This window comes from Sparus aurata, chromosome 13 (assembly GCF_900880675.1).
Source record: "Sparus aurata chromosome 13, fSpaAur1.1, whole genome shotgun sequence".
NCBI lineage: Eukaryota > Metazoa > Chordata > Actinopteri > Spariformes > Sparidae > Sparus > Sparus aurata.
In genome coordinates this window covers 3,343,331-3,366,676 of record NC_044199.1, presented here as the reverse complement: position 1 = coordinate 3,366,676, position 23,346 = coordinate 3,343,331, and the positions used below count along the sequence as shown (strand labels likewise).

Genomic DNA, 23,346 nt, shown 5'->3' with positions numbered 1-23,346 from the left:
TCCTTCTGCCAATAATGTGAGATCCTGTTGTTCAAATTTTCCTTTTTCTCAATCCTCATATTTCATCAGGGGGACTGAAAGACGGTGACAGTATCGGAAACGTCTCTCAGGTTACTGTTGGTCAAAACTCAGGATCCATCGGAGCCGGCAACAAGATAAACATCGGCTGAGGTTGAAGATTTACTGGTCACTTTAGATACATTTCAAAAATGTATTTGACCACCTTGTGTGTTGTTTGTTCCTGTGAATGCATCGTTTTGATTTCTCTAATCAATCTTTGTATTTGATTCTCTTTGTCTTTCTCCCTTTTCAGGAAACTGCCTCTCAACAGATGGACAACTCTTCTAAAAAAATACGTTTTAAGCTTAATAATTGAAATGCCTTAGTAGTAGTAAAAGAAGGAGTAGTATAAGCTGCTGTATTAAGTTTTAGCAAATGTTTAACTCATTATTTCAAATTGGCAAACATGACTCTTTCATAAGCTGAATGTAAAATAAGTATCAATAAAAATAAAGTCCATCTACTCTGTTATTCTGTCTTTGCTCGTTTTTTTTTATTTTTTATTTATGACTGACATAAAATTTACTTACATAAATAAATAAGCTATTTCTTCTCAATAAAAACAGTCAAATTTGTACGAACAGATGTGTACTGATGTTCATGCATTTTAATTTACTTATGGGCCATGATGACATAATCAGACACATTTTGTTGAAGGACATAAACTTGATATTGTAAAACACAAAACAACACATTACAACCATGAAGTACACGGGTTCATGTGTCCACAGTGACTTAAAAGGTATTTGGTTTAACAAAATACCTTGTTGATCAAAAAAGTGTCAAACTGTAAGTGAAAGAATAACGTGAATAATGAATCACGTGAGGGAGTTCTGGATCAATCACGTGCTCTTTGTGAGTTCCTTCAACAGAGACGACTGTCAGAAATGTGAAATGTACTTAAGGTGTTTATTAGTGGATGTTTGTGGAGGCAGAGGCCTCATGCTGCACAATGACTTTGTTATCAGTACTGTGAAAACTTAACCAACATTAATTATAGCCACATGTGAACATTTTTTAGTACAATTTAAATAAAGTTCTTGAAATGAAACTTTAGTTGAAGAGCAGTTCACATATCCCCTTCACACTGTGTGAAAAAATGTGATTATTGCTGAACAAACATGTTCAGAGTGTTCCTCCTTTTAAACCCACAAACGCACAATCAACCACGTGCACCACGTATTAGGACCCTAGTATAAGTCTCTCATCAGCTCTACAAGCTCATCCTACAGCCCGTCACAAACCCCAGAACCAGAGGTAAGACAACATGTGTGATTGTTTCTGTGCTTCATGTCTGCGTCAACTGCTTTCTTGTAAATACAAAGCCCAGCACAATCCCCAGAACCAGCGGTAAGACTACATGTGTGTCTGAGTCAACTGCTTTCTTCTGAATAGATAACATTTTCTAACTCGTCTGAGGGAGAAACAAGGGCACAACATTACGACTGAATTAGTTTTTCTGACGCCGTTTTACTTTTCTTTAGTGATTCTCTACCTGTGCAGACTTCTCCAGGAACGATGGCAAACATTGCTAATACAAAGGACGTTGTCATTGGAAACAACAAAGGGAAGGTGGGCGCTGGAAACACTGTTGGCATTCAAGGTAAATCAGGGCATGACTTTACTTTTCTGTCAAGTTGACTCGACAGTTTCATTAAATCTCTCTAATGACTAAACTTACAGGTGGTGTTGGAAAAGATGCTTCTCTGGGTAACGTCAATGAGGTCGTTGTCGGCGGAATAAATGATGGCAAAATCGGAGCAGAAAACGAGTATGGAATAAAAGGTGAGTCTGATTCAATACTAATATTCAGATGAAAGCATCTTTCTGCCAACAATCTGAGTTTCTGTTGTTCACATTTTCCTTTTTCTCAATCCTCACATTTCATCAGGGGGACTGAAAGATGGTGACAGTATTGGAAATGTCTCTCAGGTTGCTGTGGGTCAAAACTCAGGAGAAATCGGTTCCGGCAACAAGATAACCATCGGCTGAAAAATGTGTGCATTTGACCTCCTTGTGAGTTGTTTGTTCCTGTAAATGCATCGTTTTAATTTCTCTAATCAATCTTTGTATTTGATTCTCTTTGTCCTTCTCCCTTTTCAGGAAACTGCCTCTCGACAGATGGACAACTCTTCTAAAAAAATATGTTTTAAGCTTAATAATTGAAATGCTTTACTAGTAGTAGTTGTTGTAGTAGTAGAAACACATTTTAGCAAATGTTTAACTCATGATTTCAAATTGGCAAACATGACTTTTTCATGAGCTGAATGTAAAATAAGTATCAATAAAAATAAAGTCCATCTACTCTATCATACTGTCTTGGCTCAATGTTTTTTGTTTTTTATTTATGACTGAAGTTGCTGTGTTCTGATTGATATTCAGTACAAGTACCAAATAAAGTAAGAAATCAGCAGTTTGGTTTTCAAAAAAAAATTATTCCAGAACTTAACTTACCATTTACTATAATTTGATGACATGCTAGTAATCTTCATCTAATTTCTGCAAAGTGTGAAAATGAATGACTTCACGGATGTGCTGAGATCTTACTGTTTTTAATCAAGCATGTGTTTTGAGAGTTTGTTTCTTTAATTTGTCATTTTTGGACAGAAACTAACAACACAGGTCATAAATCTATCATAGTTGTAATATCTAATCATTGGGCCGTATCACCCAGCTCTTTGGAGAATGGAGGCTAAAATTAATATATGTGACTTAGTTAAATTCTGCATCTATGAGGTTGTCTATATTTTCGAAGACACAACAAATAGTGACGGACGGATGTTGTTGTGAGGCTGTAGGTCAAAGAACCAACGTTTATATCTGAGCTCAGTGCTGAAAATGAGATTCAGCTGTTGGACATGAAAAAAGAGATTCATGTAAAGATATCAAATGTTTTCAGACTTTGAACTGTGCAGTTAAATTTACTTGTGGGGATACTCGATAGTGGCTGAGGGCAGCTCATTGTTTTGTAGTACCTAGAGGATCTATGATATATACAAATAAGGGCAATATATCTTATTATTTGGCTGTTTCTGAAATAAAAGCTTAATTCATTTGTCACTTTAGAACTGTTTGCAAACACTCAGTTTAAGCTGTTTGGGGCTCAATACGAGACAAACAGTAGAAAACAATCTAAATTTGAATTGGACTGTAGATGTAGCTGGGAACCAATTGTGGGTAGTTTTAATCCCCCAAATGTCAACATTCATACAGTTAAATTTAATATCAGTCTCGATAAGAATATACTGCAGGTTTCAATGCAGCATGCATCACAATCATTCTGATCTTTTCATAAATATAAATTAAACTCTTCATGAACTCATTTTGTTGGTTTTCATGTCAAGTTTTTTTGGCTGTGATTTTAAGAAAGTTTAATTTTAAGATCAACATTTTTTGAATGCATTAACAATCTACACTGTGTGATCTTCACTAAATTGCTCCAGCTCAAGTTAATCATTCCCCAATAATTCCTACAAACATTTCATAAAGTTCTTAAATGTCATGAAACATTTCACCTGTTTGTATTAGGTTGTGTTAGAAATACATTCAGGGTATATATTTCATTTATCTGTAGGAGAGTACAAAAAACAAGATGTTCTGCTTTCTCAGTAACTAACATCAGCTAACATCGCAGTGCTTGATGAACCGACCCTTCAGAGTCTGTGGGAAATCTCGTTGTGTTGAACAAAATAGGAAGTTGTCATCATCGACACACGTGCAGGACACTTATAAACAGTCTTCTCTCCTCAGATCATCAAACACAGGACAGACTTCTGTGACCAGAGGTGAGATAACAGCTGCACTGGTGTCTGTTTCTCCTTCTGTTTGATGTCAACATCAAATGTGTCTTTTAATAACAACACAATAATTATCTTTCTGTTTTACATGTAGACCTCAGACTTTCAGCTGATCCTGTGACTGATGATGAACTAACTTAGGTTGACAGATACTGTGTTACCATTTCGTCTGTGTAGATTTCAGCAGGAACGATGGCACACAGCATTGGTAACACCAAAAACATCACCGCCGGGAGCAACACAGGGAAGATTGGTGCAGACAATGTCATCAACATTAGTGGTGAGTTCAACCTTTGCACACTCGCTGTTGTTGCCGTTTCTCTCTTTCAGTTTTTGCAGTTTGTGCAGTTATCGTTGATGCAGAAAGTAGAAGTAGGCTGTTAATCCATTTCATCTGTCACTTACGTTGAGGGACCAGCAACTTTACAACAAATGTTCTGCGCCGTATGCTACAGTATGAGTATGATAATGTTATTTAAGACTTGTTATTTGTATTTCAAAAGGAGGAATAAGATCCCAGTCAAATACTGGCACCTCAAGTAACACAGGAGGTGGAAGCTGCTCCACTGGCTCCAATGCTTCAGGGAATGCGAGCGGTGAGTTTTATTTGCTGTTTCTTCTCCCCTATTTAAACTTGACACCTTCATTACCCACAATGCAACTCAACCACAGAAGGTTAAAAATTCAGGTGTGTTAATGCTAGTGGTAACTAGCATGGGAAAGCTGATTTCTTTCAAACTCTGCACCCCCAGATTTTTAAAAAAACTTTCAAATTCTTCAGCCCCAATGGATGTTGACTCAAGCGACATAATTTGAGGCATTTTCTTTTTAATCAGATTGTGTGCTAATCTCTCTGAAGTGAGGTAATTTTCTGATTCTCTGAATTTTAAAAGGAGGAACAGGAGCACAGATAAATACTGGTAACTCATGCAGCAAGGGTTGTGGAACTGGGAGCAGCTCTGGATCCAGTGCGTCAGGAAATGCTGACAATATGAGAGGTGATTTCTGCATCTCAAACTGCTAATGGGAAGTCAGAAGGGGTGAGCAGTGAATCTGTGCAGCAAGATCAACAGTGTATGTATCTATTTTTGTGTGTAACAGGAGAAAAAGCAATCAGTATTGGCAATGTGACTAACGCGACCCTTGGGGACAATGCAGGAAACATCGCTTCAAAGAACACCTGCAATGTGAGCGGTGAGTCCCGTCCCTCATATTGTTGGCAGGTTAATAAAAACAAGCAAATGTAAGATTTATAATCTTTACTGATTTATTATAGTTTAAGGGATTTTGTTTTATTTATCGTTCGATGTATTTCAACAGGAGGAAAAGGAGTCAAAGTCGATATTGGCAACGTCAGTAACATGGCTGTTGGATCAAACAAAGGAGACATTGGTGCAGGAAACAACTGTAACGTCAGTGGTGTGTACAGTCTCTCAGATTGTTGGGAAGTCAATGTAAAATGGCCACATTTGTGATTTCTGAGCAGTTATTTATGTATTAAGACTGAATCTGTACTATGAAGTGGTATTCAACGTTTTTCAACAGGAGGAAAAGGAGTCAAAGTGGATATGGGCAATGTCAGTAACATGGATGCTGGATCCAACATGGGAGACATCGGTGCAGGAAACAACTGTAATATAATGGGTGAGTTTTATGTCTCATGGGCAGATTAATTCTGTCTGTTTAGTTTCCGTGATTCAGACTGAAAACTTTTGAGACAGTTTCATAATCAGTTAAAAGTTCTTTGTAGGAGATTTAATATTGATGTGACCAATCTCACAAGTCTGGACAGTTATCACAGCGACACAATGACTTCATCGTTTACTGCAGATGTGAGAATGTTTGACTGTGATTCTCTTCCATGTTTTGTTCCTAATATTTCAACAGGAGGAGAAGGAGTGAAAATAGGTATTGGCAACATCAGTGACGCAGCATTTGGACACAATGCAGGAGGCATTGGTGTTGGGAACAACTGCAATGTGAGCGGTGAGTCCTGTGGCTATAATGATGTTGAGACTAAGAACCTTTATAATACGATCAAGTTTTGATTTGTGTGATTTTACTCTATTCATTTTTTTTGTAAATCAACAGGAGGGAAAGGAGTTGAAATAAGTATTGGCAACGCATCACAAGCAGGGATTGGGTTAAACTTGGGAGGCTTTGGCGTCGGGAACAACATCAACATCAACAACTGTAAGAACGACTTTTAGTTGTAACGAGGTCACAGTTTGTCTGTTGTTCAAGAACATGTTCTGTGTTTGGGGAAATTACAACCCCAATACTTTTCTATTCACTGTTTTTTCTAATTTTTTTTCTTTCAGGAAATCTCTTTCCAAAGATCATGGACCACAGTGACATCCTGTTATTGGAAAGTGATGAAACAGAGTAACAAAAGCTTGTTTGTGACATAAAATCTGTGAACATGTCCACTATTGATCTGTTAAATGTGTTCATTGTTTTTTAACTCTACAGATTTCTGCCTTGTATCTCAAAATCGAAAAAACATGAACTGTTTCATTTTCTTCATTGAACTATTGTTTAATAACTAATTGATAATATGTAATAAAATTGTTTTTAAGCATAATATTATTAATAACTAAACACACTTAATGTGCCTTAAGACACATATGTACTGTGTAAGTATTTTGATTTATTAAAAGCATCTCTGGGAAACAATAAATGATGATTGTGTTTATACAAATTGATTGTGAATTTTGGTGTTCTTTAACAGCAAGAAGTTTATTAAGGTGTTCAGCACATAAGCGGGTAAAGAGAATACATCTTCATTGAGAAATTCAAGATTTATATAATTTATATTATCATTCCAGTCTACATGTTTACATCAAGTCACGCACCAACATCCACGTAATAATCAATTTAGTTCATGTTCTATTTTTATTTGAGAAATCTTGTGTTTTGTCAAAGTTTAGGGCAAATTAGAAATCTGGATTCAAATTGTATTAACATTTATACAATAACAGAGACATACGATTCACACACTGAAGAATCTAGTTGTTTCTTTTCGTTTTCTTTTCCGCTTTTCCGTGAGGGTCGCTGGATGTTGTTGTTGTTACTGGGGCCAAATCCAGTTTTACTCATGGCGAAGGCCAGGGTTCATCCTGAATGAGTCGCCAGCTCATTGCAGGACCCTTACTGATGGCAGTGGCTGCCACACAAGGTGCCAGCTGCACATCAGGAGCAATTCTGGGGTTCAGTATCTTGCTCAAGGATACCTCGACATGTAGCTCAGTCCCACCTCAGGGGAGCAAGGGGATTCGAACCAGCGACCTTCCAATCACTGGTCCACCAACTCTCCCCACTGAGCTACAGCTTCCGCTTAATGACATATTGTGGCTTCAGAGTCACCAGATCTCAACATAACTGAACCAAATGGGAGATTCTGGACCGAAGAGTCAGGCAGCGTACTGCACCACCATCATCAAAACACCAAATGCTGGAATCTACTGTTGAAGAATGGTTTCTTTCTCCCTTGTAGAGTTTATAAACTATGACACAGGGCACTGAAGTTGTTCTGGAGGCTTGTAGTGGTTCAAACACTAATGCATCTAAAGATAAGAGATTTCCTGAGTCAATCTGGGCGTAATTTAATGGATCAGTATCGACTAAAATAAATCCATTCAAAATCCGATACTTTCTTTAGTGAAATCTTCTGTGCTTTGTCCACTTCAGCCTAATGGTGTTGCAGTCTGGTTACACGTTAGGACAGCTGGGCTCTACAGTTCACACATACCAGTGAAAATGTCAAGTGTGTAAATGTGAAAAGTTATTTGGATGCAGAATTGCGAGTGACGATTCTGACACTGATGCTTGCAAAATGCAGTGATTAGTTAAACTCAGACAATTGTCACAGTCGACAGGTCTTATCAGGTGTGACTTATCAAAGTTGATTGCATGAGTAACTTTACTCACCTGTGCTCTATAACAACATAACATCACTTTTGAGTGCCCCGAGTGTTTTTGTAGGTCCAACGACTAAAACAGACTGATTCGTCTTCTTTCTAGTGGATCACAACACGTGAATTTGTCACATTTTTCCTTATTTATCATATCAGAAAATATCATGTGGTTTTTTGAAAAAAAAGTCAATACATGTACTCTCTCTAACTTTATTATTAATCGTTTGATTTAAGCTTATAAATGTGATATTGTTAAATCAGGACTTTCAGTGTTTGGATCTTGTAACTTGTTAAAAATAAGAAATTTCAGGTTGAGGGAGTTCTACAGCTCTTGTGTCATAACCTCAACATTTAGGTAAACATAAGGATCATATCGAATGTGCTTTCGGCTAATACCAAATATTAAAGGACTCGGATCAGGGGCAAAAAAACGTTTTCAGAACATCTCCACTAAAAAATTATGTACTCTTCTTCTTTCCTCTTTTTGTTCTTATGTCACACCTGAGCTGTTCACGACAAGAAGCTGTAATTCACTTGACGCCATCTGCTTTCAAATCCTTTTCTCACCACTTCTCCTGCTCTACTTCTGCTCTTTCATTTTCTCTCTTAGTTAAAATTCCCTTTGTTTGAGCCATGAGAACGTGCATAAAAATCGTTTTATCAGCCTCAAAGACATGTGACTGACAACATGTCACGTAAAGCACTCGCATGTATATGTGCATGCACTCAAAACCACACACCGACACATCCTGTTCTGTAGCTCAGACAAATTAAAGGTGAAATACTGAGTTTACTATAATTACACTCATGTAATGTTATTACATGACAGGCACAGAAAAACTGTGATGTGTGATGAGGTCTAAGCTACGCACAAGCATTGTTTGACATCAGTCTAATAGTTTAGAAATATATTCAGACATATAATGTGGTTTCACTTTGCACTGCATGTTGTCCAAGAGTGGACTGTTGGCCTTGGCGGAGACCCTTCTAGTTGTCTATGCTTTTAATCTTCCTTTGAGTGCAGTCAACAGAAAGTGCATGAGAATCAAATGATCAGCCACAAGGTAACATGATTAACAACACGTTTAGTTAACCACTCACATGTTTGAGTGCATGTAGACATAAACACACAGATACCAGCACATATACTGGTAGACATGTTACCTACCACACTACCCTCTCTTTCACACCTACACTGCAACCATGAAATTACTGAACCATCATCATCAGGAGATGATCGTACAAAAAAAGAAAGAACAAGCGACGGGTGTGTTGATGACGTTTCATCAGGTAACTATACAAACATGTTGCCTGTATATTGTTTTCCACTTTTTCATTGATATTGTGGATACTTATCAAATATAAGTAGTACTGATGTCAAAGCTTGTTTGTAATGATGCATGTCACAACTGTTGAAGAAATGTCTTACTTTCTCAGATGTTCGTGTTCCTTTAGGAAGAGCTCAGTCCTTCTGTTATTCACTCCTGAGCCGCTCTTGTAGGACCTGAGTAAGACGACAGACGAGAGACAAACATCAAATGATTGAGAATTGGATTGAAAGACTAGTAACAGGTTACAGCAAACGGAAGATTTATTCAATAGAGACAGTTAAGAGCCAGACAGGAGATGTGGAGTTAGAGAGAATCATACCAGAGACACTGAGGTCAGGTGAACGTTTGCCCTTAGGTTGGTGCTTAATGAACATGAATTTCTGTGGTTAGTCTCATTGCAATTCATCCAATAGTTTTAAAAACCATAAATGTCAACCTCAAATTGGTACAGGAGGAAAAGCAGGTGCATCGCCAAAGTCAGGTGAATTCAATGCCTGGGATTCCCTGATGTTTGTCTCAATCCATCCACCAGATGTTGAGATAACTTTAACTTTGACCTGCTGAGGACGCTAGATATCAGGGGTGGCTACATCTCCCAGAATGCACCATTAGCACAGAGTGACATAGCTGGAGGCACTTTATCAGATTACACACAGCTTCCTCTGGAGCCACAACAAACTTCATACTACTGTTTTCACATATGCAGCAGATGTGACCCAAGATGCGAAAACACACCTTAATGTGTGAAATTGGTGGAGTTACCCTTTAAGAAGCTTTCAGTCTCCACAGAAAGTCTTTCCCCAATATCTGCTTTAGTCTGAAAGGATATTTTTGCTGCCTCCTATTAACAGATGCCTGGATGCTGATTATGTACTTCCTGCGTTAAAGCCTTTAAGTGATCAGTTCTGCTTAACCCACATCTGTCCTCCATCTCTTATTTACACCATCCCCTCCATATTTGGACTGATCATCAATTCATCAACCATTACGTCTTCTGTTGCCCCTCTCTCTTCACTGATCCTCCACGCCCATCATCTCTAAGAGAGTAATTACAATACACTCTCGTCATTTTTGTAATCAGTCATCAGATCAGGGCGATGTTTGCCTCCCCCTCTCTCTCTATCTCCATCTTGCTCCCCATCTCCTCCACAGATAAAGCATTTCTCTGTATCAGGCAGGCCAGATGTAACCACTATCTCTCAGCTTCGCCTGAATAAAAGCCTTGTGGTTTGATTTACTGTAGAAGGCACTTAGGAGAGATATCCCAGGAGAAAGGGAGAGATACAGACACTGAGAGAGAGAATGAGACCAGCAAAAAGAGGGAGGAAGATTGGCTAATAAGAGGAGGTGCCTCTTATTAGAGGATGAAACATTATAGAGGGAATGAATACCATCGAAGGGCGGGGGAACTCAGCAACTAACTGGACATTTCTGCCTCCTCCTGGTTAAGGATAACATAGCAAAAGTCCACAGAGGAGAAGGAGATGAAAGATGCAAAAGATAAAAGATTGAAGATAAAAATGTTAAGAAATGACATGGAAAAAACAGAAGATGTAAGGAATGAAAATAAAGGATTAATTGTGCCAACATAACGCAGACTTACACACACAGTCTAAAAAGGGCAGGTAATAATCTGACAATAGGACTCAGATTAGGAAAGTAAAATAAAGTTCATATTCAAAACAACAGAATAGGGCTAAGTACATGTCAAAGAATAATACTTTTGAGGATTTCCCAAACAGTGAGATTACAAGAGACTAGATGTGCCGAGAAAATATGTGTTTTCAACAATGATTTGAAAATCTCGGCAGATCTTATGTCCTGAATATGTGATAAAAGTTTATTCCATAGAAAGAGCTCAGTGGGATAAGGATCTACCCCCACAAGATTTTTAGTTAAGTGAAGGAAGAGTTAGATAATCAGCATGAAGAAGTCGAAAAGGACGTAATGGTAATAACACAAGAAATGTAGGATTGAGACAATCTTTTCAAGACCTAATAGGTGAGAAGAAGGACTTTGAAATCAGCCCTTGCTTTTATTGTTAGCCAATGAAAAGACATCAGAACAGGAGATATGAATGGAGAAAACCAGAAGAGGAAAATGTCTTTGCTAAAAATATATAATCTTTTCATTGTAAAAGAGATGTATGACGGTGTCTTACTCAATGTCTCTGTGAACAGAGCCTAGTAGATCCTCGCGCTCTCGCCAGCTGAAGAAGTTGTTTTTGGTCTTATGGAACTCGTGAGTATAGTCCTACAGAACAAAGCATTATCAAGTAAAACACAGCAAGACACGATGATACTGACAGAATAACAGAGAGCCACGTTTGACAATTTCACAGATGTTTCTTCTTCAGAATATGTGATGAAAATGCTTTAAACTGTTATATTAGGAGCTGAAATACAAACAGTTTAAGAAATACAAGCAATAAAATAAAGTGAAGTAATTGTATGTACCTGTAAAATGTCTCTGTGTCTCTGTAAGGTGTGCATCAATGCCGCGTTATGTGACGAAGCTCCTGGCGTGTTTGTGTATTCTGCCATTTTGTCGTTGACTGCTGTAAGCTGCAAAAAAAGTTGTTGTTTTTTAATTGGTATCAAGTAAGTACATAAAAACATTTATTTTGGGTGGATAAATGATGTTGAAAGAACTCTGCAGATTATAAATAATTTCACATCACTTTTATAACAGTTTATATTGAGAGATTCCCTAAAAAAATTAAAAATTCAATTATGTCTTATAGCGACCATTTCAGTGTGGTAATTGACTTACGCTGGCCAACAGCTGCTCCAGCTCAGTAGTCATGGCCACGAGCATGTTGTCTTGAGATGGGCCGACAGAGTCAGACCTGACGTGAGGATGAGGAGAAAAGAATGCTTAAGTTTAGGTTCAATCTTTTTTTTCAAGCAATGTAACAAAAATACTTGATCGTGTGTTTACACTTTAACACTTAAACCACGATTTAAATCATGAGCACATTTCATTTGAGCTATATGAGCTCGTGCAGGTTTGGTTTACGCGAGGTCAGAAAAAGTCAGCGTGCATCCACATTGCTGCTGACCTGCTGTCTCTTGTCCGCTGGTCCCGGTTGCTGCTGCTGCTGTAGCTGGTGCAGAGCTTACTGAAGGAGACCAGCTTGAGGTCCAGCTCATTCTCCAGCTGTCGGGCCTGTTTGCGCAAATCTGAGCGGAGCAACAGAAAAACTCTCAGGACAAACAGTTCAAGATGGAAGCAGACATCCCAGATCTGACTGAAGGAAAGAGTTACTTGAGTAAAAGTCATCCATACAAATAGTACATGAGCTAAAGTTTAAAAGCATTTGATATTATATGTATTTAAGTATAAAACCATTTTTTTTGGCAATAAATGTGCTTGAGTATGAAAAGTAAAAGTAAATTGAACCAGTCAGACAATCAGATTTAATCTGATTCTACATTTATCTGATTATGAGAATCTGTGTTTTTTTTAATCACATAAATTGACTTTAAAATGTGCTGCTTTGGCTCTGATGCAGAAGGTTGTGTGCAAATAACTAGTAACTTAAGTGAACAAATAAATGTAGAAGTAAAAGTACAATATTTGCCTCCAAAATGTAGTGGAGTGGAAGTATAAAGTAGCAGAAAATTAAATGCTCAAGTGAAGCACAAGTATCCTCAAAATGTGCTTGATTACAGTTGTTGAGTAAATACAATATCACGTGTGTGTGTGTGTGTGTGTGTGTGTGTGTGTGTGTGTTTCTATGAATAAACAACCCACAGACTGATCTGACCAGGAAGTGGTTTCAAGTTTGCTCTGTTGGCATTCAGTTGTAAATGTCATGGGACATACCACGAAATCACAGTATATTTTTTTAAGATGGCACAATAAAGACTTTGGCTGTTGTTGAAACAAACTTTTTTTGGGTCACACTGTTGTTGCCAAAATCCCTGTCGATACAGTCAGTACCTATCAGAAGCATGTGTGAGGATTACTGCCTGAAAAGCTCATAACATTAAAGCTATGGGTAGTGAAAACATGGACATTTAAAAAAAAACAGATAGAGGCCTAAAAATCAAGATACAACAATACATTAAGATATTATCATTCTGTTTGGTTTACTGTCAACTCTGCCAGACCTTCGCTAGAATAAAACTTTCCATTTTTCCTGCAAACAGGTGGTCAACATCGGGTCAGACAGCCAAGTTAAGTCAAACACTCTCCGGCACATTTTTAAGCTAGCTCGGTCAGCCGGACGGAGCATTTAAGCTAGCAGCGAACAATTACCAACTGACAACTGCCGTTAATTCTAAAGTTCGACGGCTAACAAGCTAACAGGTTAGCCGCAGAAACAGCTATGCTAAACGTATCTCCTCCCCGCGGAGATGAAGTTAATTAACATGACGTCTCACGGAACATGTTAAATGTGTCTGACCTCCGTGGCGAACAATAAAAGGTGTAAAAGCAGACAGTTGGTGTAAAATGGATGCTGTGGCATGATGTACCTTCCCAGTAGTTGCTGCTGGTTGCCATGTTTGTTGTTGACATGTCATCACGAGCCGTAAAGAAGACACAACTGTCGCGATTCTCGTTTGAGCCACAGCGGTCTCTGCTGGTTTTCGGCCGCAAGCGCACCACTCACCATTAACATTTGAAACAGGACAACAGAGGGTTAACAGATTGATTAATCATGATTATTATTGATTAAGGGTTAAAATACGCTCATGTCGTGTTTTCCCCTCATTTAGCTCCAATGTCTGGTCTTATAAACCTAAATTATTCCTTTACAAGTTCTGCATTAACATTCACAGACATTGTAAAATTAATATATTTAGCATAAGGCTATATTATGGTGCATTAATATGTAAGCGGTATATTCATATTGCAGGTGGTTTAATTTAAACTCAAATAACTACATTATATTTTCCTATAATTATATATAAGTGAGTCAAAATGTGGGTGGAACAACTGGACATCTTGCTTTTTGGGTATAATATGTCCAATAAAAACCCACATTTTGTACAATAATAACATAATTCTGATGCAGTCTACAAACAGCCTGTTACTCATTGATCCACAGAGACCTTTTCTGGATCTTTTACATGATTGTCTGGCAGACAGAGACTTGAAAACATTTCCGACTTCCCATGTCCTTAGAGTCCTTTTTTTTTTTTTCTAGTTTTAGTTCATCCATCTTAGCTTTTTCAGGTACTTATCAAAAATATACTACTTCAGGTACATGCAGGGGCAGTTCCTCACAAGGGCTATATACGTTTTTATAGAGAGGGTTGTTCATGTCATTCTAACAATAACCTAATGACATTCTATTCTTGAAAAAATACTGAAAAGTAGTATAAAATAAATATTTTCTGATTTAGGGAGTGATTAAAACAGATATCCAAGAGTCCCTCTGTCAAAACCTTTGACTCTGATAAGTCAACACAAATGTATTGAACTTTATACAGGAAACAGTGACGCTATAACTGATTAACTTTCATGCTTTCTGTGTTTTCAACTTCTTTCAAGAAAAAATGGCGTCCCGATCAGAAGCCGATCTCTCCTGTCCTGTGTGCCGCATCATCCTCAGAGATCCTGACCGTCTGCAGAGCTGGTGGAGAAGTAAACCTGTACAAGTGTTTGCAATTTGTGAGAGAATGTCGTCAAATTTGGTGATAAAGAACCTGTGAGAGTCTGAGGCTCTCTGCAGTCTGCACGGTGATAAACTCAAACTCTTCTGTCTGGACCATCAGCAGTCGGCGTGTCTCGTCTGCAGAGACTCAAAGAAACACAACAACCAGAGATTCAGACCCATCGACGAAGATGCACACGATCTTAAAGAAGAGCTCCAGAAGTCTCTGAAGCCCTCACAGGAGAAACTGAAGTTCTTTGAACAAGTTAACGGAAACTGTGATCAAACTGCAGAACACGTGAAGGTCCAGGCCCGAGACACAGAGAGTCAGATTAAGGAGCAGTTTAGAAGCTTCATCAGTTTCTACAAGAGGTAGAGGAGGCCAGCATCTCTGCTGAGGGATGAGGAGGAGAAGAAGAGTCAGATGATCAAGAAGAAGACTACAGCTCTGGGTAAAAACACAATCAGAACCACAGAGGAGGAGCTGAAAGCTGAAGACGTCTCAGTCCTGCAGAGCTTCAAGGCTGCAGTGAAGAGAGTCCAGCAGCGCCCCCTGCTGGAGGATCCACAGCTGGTCTCAGGAACTCTGATAGACCAGGTCAAACACCTGAACAAGATAAGGGACATGGTGTCCTACACTCCTGTGGTTCTGGAGCTGAACTCTGCTCATCCATAACTCCTCCTGTCTGAAGATCTGACCAGTGAGAGTCACAGAGAGAGACAGAAGCTTCCGGATAATCCAGAGAGGTTCAACTGCGACCGTTCTGTCCTCGGCTCTGAGGGCTTCGACTCAGGAAGCAGCTCCAGAGCATCAGAGTTCATCTGGACTGGAACCGAGGAGAACCGTCATTCTATGATCCTAATAAAACACAAACCTTCACACACACTTTCACTGAGAAGTTGTTTTCCGGTCATTAACGAAGGAAACAACCTCCCACTGAAGATGTTACTGTTTGTCTGGGATGATAGTTGTGTACACGATGAGGATTGTGATGATATTCTTAATTATGTTTCCATGTTTAAGCAATGTGTTTAAACTCCCACTAGAGACATCAGCAGTTAATGTCTCTGCAACGGTGAAACAAGCAAGTTGAAAGTTCAACGGAAGAGGAAAAATCTGTCTTTATCTACTCGTCCTCGTGCTGATTGAAAGTCAGGTAAAGAAAAAAACATTTCTGGAGCTCAAAGCTGGAAAAAATGTCTCCTTACAGTTTGTCCAGCATCGTGTTAGTATTAATCCAGAAGCCCAGAGCTGTTCTATCGTCTTATTACGATGTTATTAATAATTATCTCGCTATAAAAAGTTTAAACTGTCTGTATTCTTCACAAACCAGCCTCATGAAACACACCTGGTTCAGTTTGTTCACTGAATTCACATCGTCTTTCTACAAACTGCCCTGTTTTTATTGGCTTTTTGCTTTTATGAAAAGCAGAGAAGATAGAAACAATTTCCAACATTTACTCTTTAGTTTTTCTCTGAGAGGTGGTCCAGGGTTCATCACCTCAACGACCAAAACACACTCTGGCTCCAGGTATATAAAGTATTTATGGGGAAAACCAGTGAATCAGTCCTGAGGGGAGCATGAATGTAGCAACTTAAACACATTTAAAGTAAATGTTTAATGGAATCACAAGTTAGCCTTTAGTTTAAGTTTGATTGACTGTTACTGTATTTAGGTTTATACGTTTAAACATTTACAGTGTTTTAATTATAATCGGTTGTTTTGGTTTGTTTAGTGTTCAGTACACATGCAGTTCTACAACACTGGTCAAACTGACCCGAATGCAGTTTGTGTCGGTATTTAATCAGTTTTATTTTCCCCTCAACTGACTTGAATTGTTGTTTATTGTTTTACATCATCTTATTTTGTTTATCGACGTATTCCAGCCCTCTGTTTCATGTGTATATGTATTTTTCTGAAATATTCAATCCCTTTTTTTAGATATTGCTGATGTTTTGCGCACCATTTTAAACACATTTCCCCCAAAATTCAGGATATTTTGAACTTTGAGACCTCCACTAGTCAGAGTGAAGTTCTCTGGATCCGGGCGGGTCCGCTGGGTTAAAACAGATTTGTTCTCACTCAGTTTGAACTGTTTGACGCTGGTGTCAACGTGTCAGTGGAGAAAGGCGAGACACAGGTGTGATGGAGGTACATGTCACTCGTACTGTGAATTTCTGTTTCTTTGCTCATTCTCTTTATTCATCGTCTTGAACATAGGCAGTCATGGAAATCACAGTAACAGCAAGACTGGTGGTTGTATTGATGTAGAAGACAATGACGACGATCATGATGATGATGCCATCAATGGTGGAGGTGAAAAAAAAGAGCAAAAACTTTGAGGTGTTCTCACAGTTCTGCAGCGGCCCCGGCAGAGGCCTTTCTTTCACACTGATTCAGCTTTTTCTCTCAACTCTGTCATTCCTATTTTCTGTCTTTCTTACATCTTTCCTTTCTTTTGTGATGTTTCTTTAAAAAAAAAAGTGCTGTGAACAATTGACACCAGTAAGCACCTGAACTCCAGCTCAGGATCCCGCCGAGACTAGCCGGACCGACGGAGCCGGAGGAGATGGAGGTTTGGGGAGAGGAGGAGGAGAAGAAGGTGGGATGGAAGTGCCGGAGGAGGGAGAGGAGGAGAGGAAGGAGGAGGAGGAGGAGGAGGAGGAGGAGGAGGAGATCAGGAAATGTGAAGGAAGTGCGCCCCTCTTAGTGCTGGATCCTCCTGATGGACTGAATCTGGGGAGTCTGGGAGTGGGAGCCAAACTCACGGTAACACTTGTACTCTCCTCCGCGACAGTCGCACTCCATGATGTACTGGTGGCCGCGGTATCCAGGGTACTGGTAGCACACAAAGCTGCAGGGAAACACACGAACATGTTAAAAAAACCAAGTGAAGATAGTGTCAAGTGGTGCACGTAGCTGAAGGTGTGTAAAGCTTCAAACACGATGGCGATGGACTTACGCTCCGCTCTGAACGTGCATGGATCCAACCTCGTTGTTGAACCAGCCCATGGCCTGCAGAGAGGGGTAGTCATCGCACATCTCGAACTGGCGACCCATCATGTTCTCCATCTCGTAGATGGTCATGCGGGACTCCTTGTGGCTCTGTGCAAAGGAGGAGGAAGAAGGTTTAAGCACAACTTGAGTTGAAGTTCAGCGTAAAGTGAACTAAGGACTGTTGCTTGTGGATGGCATAAAAATAATATTGCGATATTTTTAGGCTACATCAAGCTGTATCTGCATGTGAAATCAGGGAAGTACTTATCATAACATTTTTGACCGAATACCTCCATATCAATATTGCAACAACATTGTAGGAACTATTTGGACTTTCACAAAATATCAACACGATAATATTTTTGATAAATCATCAGTTAGGTGGATATAATGACGAAAGTGTGTAAAGTTCCAAACATCACATCACTTCCCGTAATGCAGGAACAGACAACATCACATCACAATAACAGAATCCAAAATCTAAGACGATATATAGATTCATATCACGATAACGATATATATTTCCAAGCCCTCGCTGTCCCTGTGTTGTATATTAAACCTACAGCACAGCAGATGGGCCTGAAGGAGATCATCCTCTCGATGCGGTAGGAGTTGCTGCCGCTGTAGGCCTCAAAGCGGGGGTAGTCTCCCTTCTCCAGGACAAACTGCTGTCCGCAGAAGCTGGAGTGCTCGTAGCCCACCCAGCTGCAAGCACAAAGCGAAAATGATCAAGTCAGAAACCGAGGAGAGACAAAACCCAAGCCCCTCAGAATCTCAATCTCTGGATACGTACGCGCCACACTCGACCTTCAGGGAACGGATGTTCTCCATGCCGCACTCCATGATGTTCTGGCAGCAGGCGGTGAACTCCATGCGCCTGCCCTGGAAGTACTCCTGATCGTACACGGTGATCTGCACGGCACAAAGGTGAGGCCGTGAACGCACACAGAAATTAAAACAACACTGCAGCTAATCATGCATCTCAACCTCTCGCTGCTCCCTGTGCTGATGGGTAATGTAGCGTTCAGCATGTGTTACATAAACTTACCTTCCAAGGGCCCATTGGCATAACGTTAGTCTGAGCCATTATTGTTGTTATTTTTTTTTTTCAGTAGTACCTGCAAGAGAAAATACACAGACAGTCACGATGGTGAAGGAAGAAAATACTAAAAAACAAATCTGTATAATAGTTTTCAACTAATCTTCATCCAGTCTGCTGCTCTGGGTGGAACTTGTATCTCACAGGAAACTCCACGATCAGCCCATAACTTCAAGACAACAGTGTCCTCTTCTTGATTTGTTATAACCTTCTGTCTGTAAATGACCTTATTTGCAGTAAAGCGACTGTACTCGTCAGATTAGACTCCCTGTTGTTAGTTGATATGCTGGACCAGAGATCCTCACTACATCATGTCCATAGTTGGGAAACTGTTCTGTACTTTGAACTGGTTTGACCTACCCAAACTGGTGAGCTGTGTGTCGCAGTGTTCCACTGAACGGTCTGCAGAGACGGTGTGTGTGGGGGTATATATACAGCCGCGGGTGTCGGGGGCCGGGCGGGCTCGGCTGGACTCGTGTCAGCACTTTGCTTTGGACTCCATTGTTTTGTTGTGTGAGCCACAGAGGGGTTAACACACAGACACACAGTGATTCATGCAAACACAAAAAGGGGCACGCAACTATACTGCACCACCTATGCCTTTATGGTAAACGTATATGTTGGGGGGGAAAAAACAGGGCAGCGTTCCCGACCAGTATGTAGAACTATTATCAGCTGTGTGAAACTGCCGCTCAGTGATTTAACACTTCATGTTGGTGTTTATTCTGAAATAACTTTCAAACGATATTGTAAATAACTGAATGAGAAAATGACAGTTTGCAAGCTACTCATAGTCTTGATGAAATGTAACTAAGTACATTTCTTCGAGTACTTTACTTGAGTACAGTTTAGAGGCACTTGGAACCAGTTTCTTCTCCCCCACCACATTCTTTAGGTAAATATTTCACTTTTGCGTATTTTTAATCAGAAAAATGCTGAATATCAAATCAGATAATCAGTCGACTCATAGTGTACAGTTTATACATACTGTACATTTGAATATATGTGTAATTTATTTAACTTCATACCAACATTTATTTTCTGAAAAAGAACATTTGTTCAGGTAACTTTCACTTAACCAAAGTAATATTTTCTATCACGATATCTTAACTTTTACTGACATGAATTTTGGGTCCTTTTTACAACTGAATGGTTGTTTATACATTTAAAGTTGACTTTACTTTTAAACCGATTACTTGAAATAGGCTATAAAATGTAAGGTTTTTAATCTAATTCAATGTAATTATTTTTCTACCTTACTTGGTGGTTTTGGGGTAATCAGTTTACTAAAAAATGTTTTAAGTAAGATCACTTTGTCAGATTGTTACAGTGAAGTATAAAGAGATGAATTTTCCGGCACCTTTGGAATGATTTGCATGACATTTGTTTAAAAATCGAGGAAATCGATTTCCGCAAAACCACCAAGTAAAGTAGACAAACGATTTGAAGATGTTAAACTTTATTAGGTAATTCTGAGGTAATTGATTTCCTGACTTGTTTAGAGTAAACTGTGTAGAGTAACAGGTTGCCTTTTTAATTTAGCAGCACAGTGTTTGTGGCGGAGTAAAGATTTAATTTTGTTGCCCTTTTTTCTGTTTCTGCTGTATGATGTCGTTCAGTGGAGTGAGTCTGTCTCTTCCAGCCTCTGATTGGCTGCCGTCGCTGCTCATCAATAAATGTGTAGTTTGTGTATCAGACATCATCGCTTTGTTTGTCTCAGATCACACTTTGCTCTCCACTCTGTGTTGGCTCATTTAAAAATCCATTTCAACTACAATCCAATTTCCTGAAGCTTGAGGTTTGACGACAGCTGGCTCTGTGACATTAACAGGAGGATGGTGGCCGTGTTGGAAATCTAATCAGGCTGTTTTATTGATCAGAAAGCTGCTGCTGTCCATCACGGGATTCTGGCGGATATAAAATATGCACCAGCCTGATTCATTCCTCTGTGTGAACACCAGCAGAGTTTAAACTGGGTCCTGTAATCACATCGTGGTTTGGATGAGTTGTGAATGAAAGTACCTGCTGCTATTTTTGGAAAATTTGTAGGCGTACAAGTGAATAAATCAACAATAAAGGTTAGCAGAGGGCAAAGGCAGCGACTGAAAGGCCTCATTTGGCAGAACTGGCGGCGCTTTGGCATCGACTGATAAGCCGCAATTGGCAGCGGCAATACATTATTAACGCTTCGGGAAAATAATGTGGTAATTGTCTGACAGACGAGCAGAGCACATGAGCATCTTTGAAACCCCAGTGCTGGAAAAAATAGATTAAAAAGTCATGAAAACAATGTGTTTCTGTTCATGGAATGAGTATCTCACTCCAGTGTTAGTTTCTAGGTAACCGTGTCTCAAACTAAGCGCAATGAAATATGGTAAGATCAGTAAGATTTTGAGTTTTTGTAGTTTTTGCAGTTTGTGTTGAGGCGTTTATTACGAACATCTGAATAAAAAAAGATGTTGTAAATCATTTCACGATGCTCGTTGTGTGTTGTTGAGGGGGCTCTGTGTAGTTTGGGAATTGTAATATTAACAACATTAATGAGTTGATAATGCAAATTCAGAAATATATTTCATTACCGAATAAACAAGCTGAGAGGAAGATTAACACTGTTTGAAGCTAGAAAGGTGGCAGGGTCCGCCACATATACACAAAGATAAAGGACGGCTTGTTGATTCAGTTCATTCAGTCATGAAAACAAAGAGAGCTTGTTTATTCAGTTCATTTGGGTGTACAAGTCAGTCAATGAAGATCTTTCTTCCCCCCCAAACTACACAGCGAACCTTTAAAGTAAACCGGCAAAACAAAAAGAGCAACTGGGAGGTAAATAACTGAGCCTGCACCCTCCTCTCTCCTCTGAACAATAAACATTTAGGAATGGCTTACTGAGGTCAGCACATTGCCCAGACTCTCTGTCTGTCAGTGTGTGTGTGTGCATGAGTGTGTGTGTGTGTGTGTGTGTGTGTAATTCCCTGATTGTGTCTACAACAGAGGAAGAGATACGTGCGAGTATATTACAAATAACATGACAATAAAATTATGTTTGTGGGCACATTCCTGATCAAAGTGGATTTGTTCAGATCAGAATGTGAGTCAGGAGAGGCATATACATCTGTGTGTGTGTCTGTGTGTGTGTGTGTGTGTGTGTGTGTCTGTGTGTGTGTGTGTGTGTGTGTGTGTGTGTGTTTCTGCTGATGGTAGCAGCAGCAGCTCAGACGTGACAAAGAGACGAGCAAACTCAGCAGGCCGATGTGAAGAGCCCGCAGTGACCATATAGCCGACTCTCAGTGCGTACGTACAGATGTCACACACACACAACACAACTTCACTCTCTTCTATACATGTGTAACTCACCCGCCCTGCAGCACACACACACACACACACACACACACACACACACACACAGACTGATGAACAAAATGGCAGGAAAGTAGAAGCTCAAATCTAAAAATCTCTCTTTACGTATTTTCCTGCAACGACTAACTAAAACCGCTGCAGTCACTTCTAATCTAATCTGAATTAAATTACACACTGGGGGTCAAAATAAAGCTGCAGCATCGCGACAAAAATCCCTTTTTCTTCCTCTGCTACCCAGAAAACGACAAACCGAAATGTGAAATGAGGTTTTGCAGTAAATGCACGCTGCCTCTAGGGTGCAACATTTCCACATAAACCGATTTCCAAATCTATCAGGGTGATTAATTTAGTGAATCGTCTCCCTCTTAACGAGCTCTCGAGGGTCGTTCAGCTCAGATGTGAAACATTAATGTCGCTGAAACTGACTCGATGCTGCTCGTCTCCGCACACTCCGAACACGTGGGCAGGCCTTTTGTTTTAAGTGGGGCTTTGTTGTTGTGGCTGCTGCTGTTACAGCTGTTTTGGCAGCGTTATCTCCACACACAGTGCCACCGCAGAGCTCAGAGGGAGAGTCGTGTGTGACTGAGATCTCCAGTGAGTCATGCAGAAGCTTGACATGCATCAGTAGAGAGTGAAAGAGAGACAGAAATAGGATTAAAACCTCAGAGTTTTTTCCGTTCTGCTCCTTCTTTGGCTTCTCTAGCTGAGAATTTGTTTGTTTTTAGGGCACACATATATGATAGGTGTTTTTTTCCCTTCTATGCAGCTGTCAGACTTCAGTTTTGACTGCCTTCAGAATGACACTGCACATGTAAAATCTGGATAAACTGACTAAATTACTTTTAACATAATATACGTTTGGTGTGTGAGGATGCATAAAGTTAAAGGGATTTTCCGGTGTAAGTTTAATCCATGGTCTAAATCACCGTGAAACTGTGTTAGACTCCCTCTCGAGAGATCAAGTTAGCAGACCGCTAATTTACGGAGTTTTATCAACCTCAGAAACAACCGCACGACAACAATACACTGCAGTAAATGGATCCAAATATAAACCGCCACCAAAAAGCCACAAATAATGCTCAGAACAGCACCAAACTTCAGCAGCAGTACAAATAGGGTCTCAGCACATAGTCCGGGGCATCTAACCTCCGCTAGCTTAGCTGGATTTCTACTGAAAAGCT

The 23,346-nt window shown here is 39.6% G+C and overlaps 3 protein-coding genes across 3 annotated transcripts in view; 1 reads left to right on the top strand and 2 right to left on the bottom strand.

The window, feature by feature from the left end:
* The window catches only part of LOC115594362 (Golgi SNAP receptor complex member 1-like), a 30,648-nt gene extending 16,953 nt beyond the window's left edge, over positions 1-13,695 (bottom strand). Inside the window, exons 1-6 of the mRNA XM_030438406.1 lie at positions 13,587-13,695; positions 12,167-12,287; positions 11,878-11,953; positions 11,562-11,669; positions 11,267-11,358; positions 9,204-9,278 (exon numbers count right to left, since the gene is read on the bottom strand). Of these exons, the coding sequence (XP_030294266.1) occupies positions 9,204-9,278; positions 11,267-11,358; positions 11,562-11,669; positions 11,878-11,953; positions 12,167-12,287; positions 13,587-13,629 (515 nt within the window). The 5' untranslated portion in view covers positions 13,630-13,695. The remainder of the gene's footprint in view (positions 1-9,203; positions 9,279-11,266; positions 11,359-11,561; positions 11,670-11,877; positions 11,954-12,166; positions 12,288-13,586) is intronic.
* Positions 3,786-6,558, top strand: LOC115594361 (cell wall protein IFF6-like). Its single transcript, XM_030438405.1, has 10 exons — positions 3,786-3,845; positions 4,035-4,137; positions 4,361-4,453; positions 4,751-4,855; positions 4,959-5,051; positions 5,178-5,276; positions 5,403-5,501; positions 5,745-5,843; positions 5,949-6,050; positions 6,179-6,558. Coding segments are annotated over exons 2-10 (780 nt in total). The 5' UTR covers positions 3,786-3,845; positions 4,035-4,049; the 3' UTR covers positions 6,181-6,558.
* Positions 13,696-16,890: 3,195 nt separating the features above from the next.
* Positions 16,891-19,236, bottom strand: cryba1b (crystallin, beta A1b). The gene is made up of 6 exons (XM_030437214.1): positions 19,169-19,236; positions 18,758-18,827; positions 18,503-18,621; positions 18,273-18,414; positions 17,675-17,817; positions 16,891-17,566 (listed from the first exon to the last, which is right to left on the bottom strand). Exons 2-6 carry the CDS (start codon positions 18,794-18,796, stop codon positions 17,419-17,421), a joined length of 591 nt encoding a protein of 196 aa, XP_030293074.1. The 5' UTR covers positions 18,797-18,827; positions 19,169-19,236; the 3' UTR covers positions 16,891-17,418.
* Between the last annotated feature and the right edge of the window lie 4,110 nt (positions 19,237-23,346).

Bases quoted from the DNA above. Each gene is read 5' to 3' on its own strand.
- LOC115594361 (XM_030438405.1), top strand. From the start codon at position 4,050: ATGGCACACAGCATTGGTAACACCAAAAACATCACCGCCGGGAGCAAC. The intron at 5,502-5,744 runs GTGAGTTTTATG...ATATTTCAACAG, and splicing joins AAACAACTGTAATATAATGG to GAGGAGAAGGAGTGAAAATA. The intron at 5,844-5,948 runs GTGAGTCCTGTG...GTAAATCAACAG, and splicing joins GAACAACTGCAATGTGAGCG to GAGGGAAAGGAGTTGAAATA.
- cryba1b (XM_030437214.1), bottom strand. From the start codon at position 18,796: ATGGCTCAGACTAACGTTATGCCAATGGGCCCTTGGAAG. The intron at 18,415-18,502 runs GTACGTATCCAG...TTGTGCTTGCAG, and splicing joins CTGAAGGTCGAGTGTGGCGC to CTGGGTGGGCTACGAGCACT. The intron at 17,818-18,272 runs GTAGGTTTAATA...TCCTTTGCACAG, and splicing joins TCAGGCCCATCTGCTGTGCT to AGCCACAAGGAGTCCCGCAT.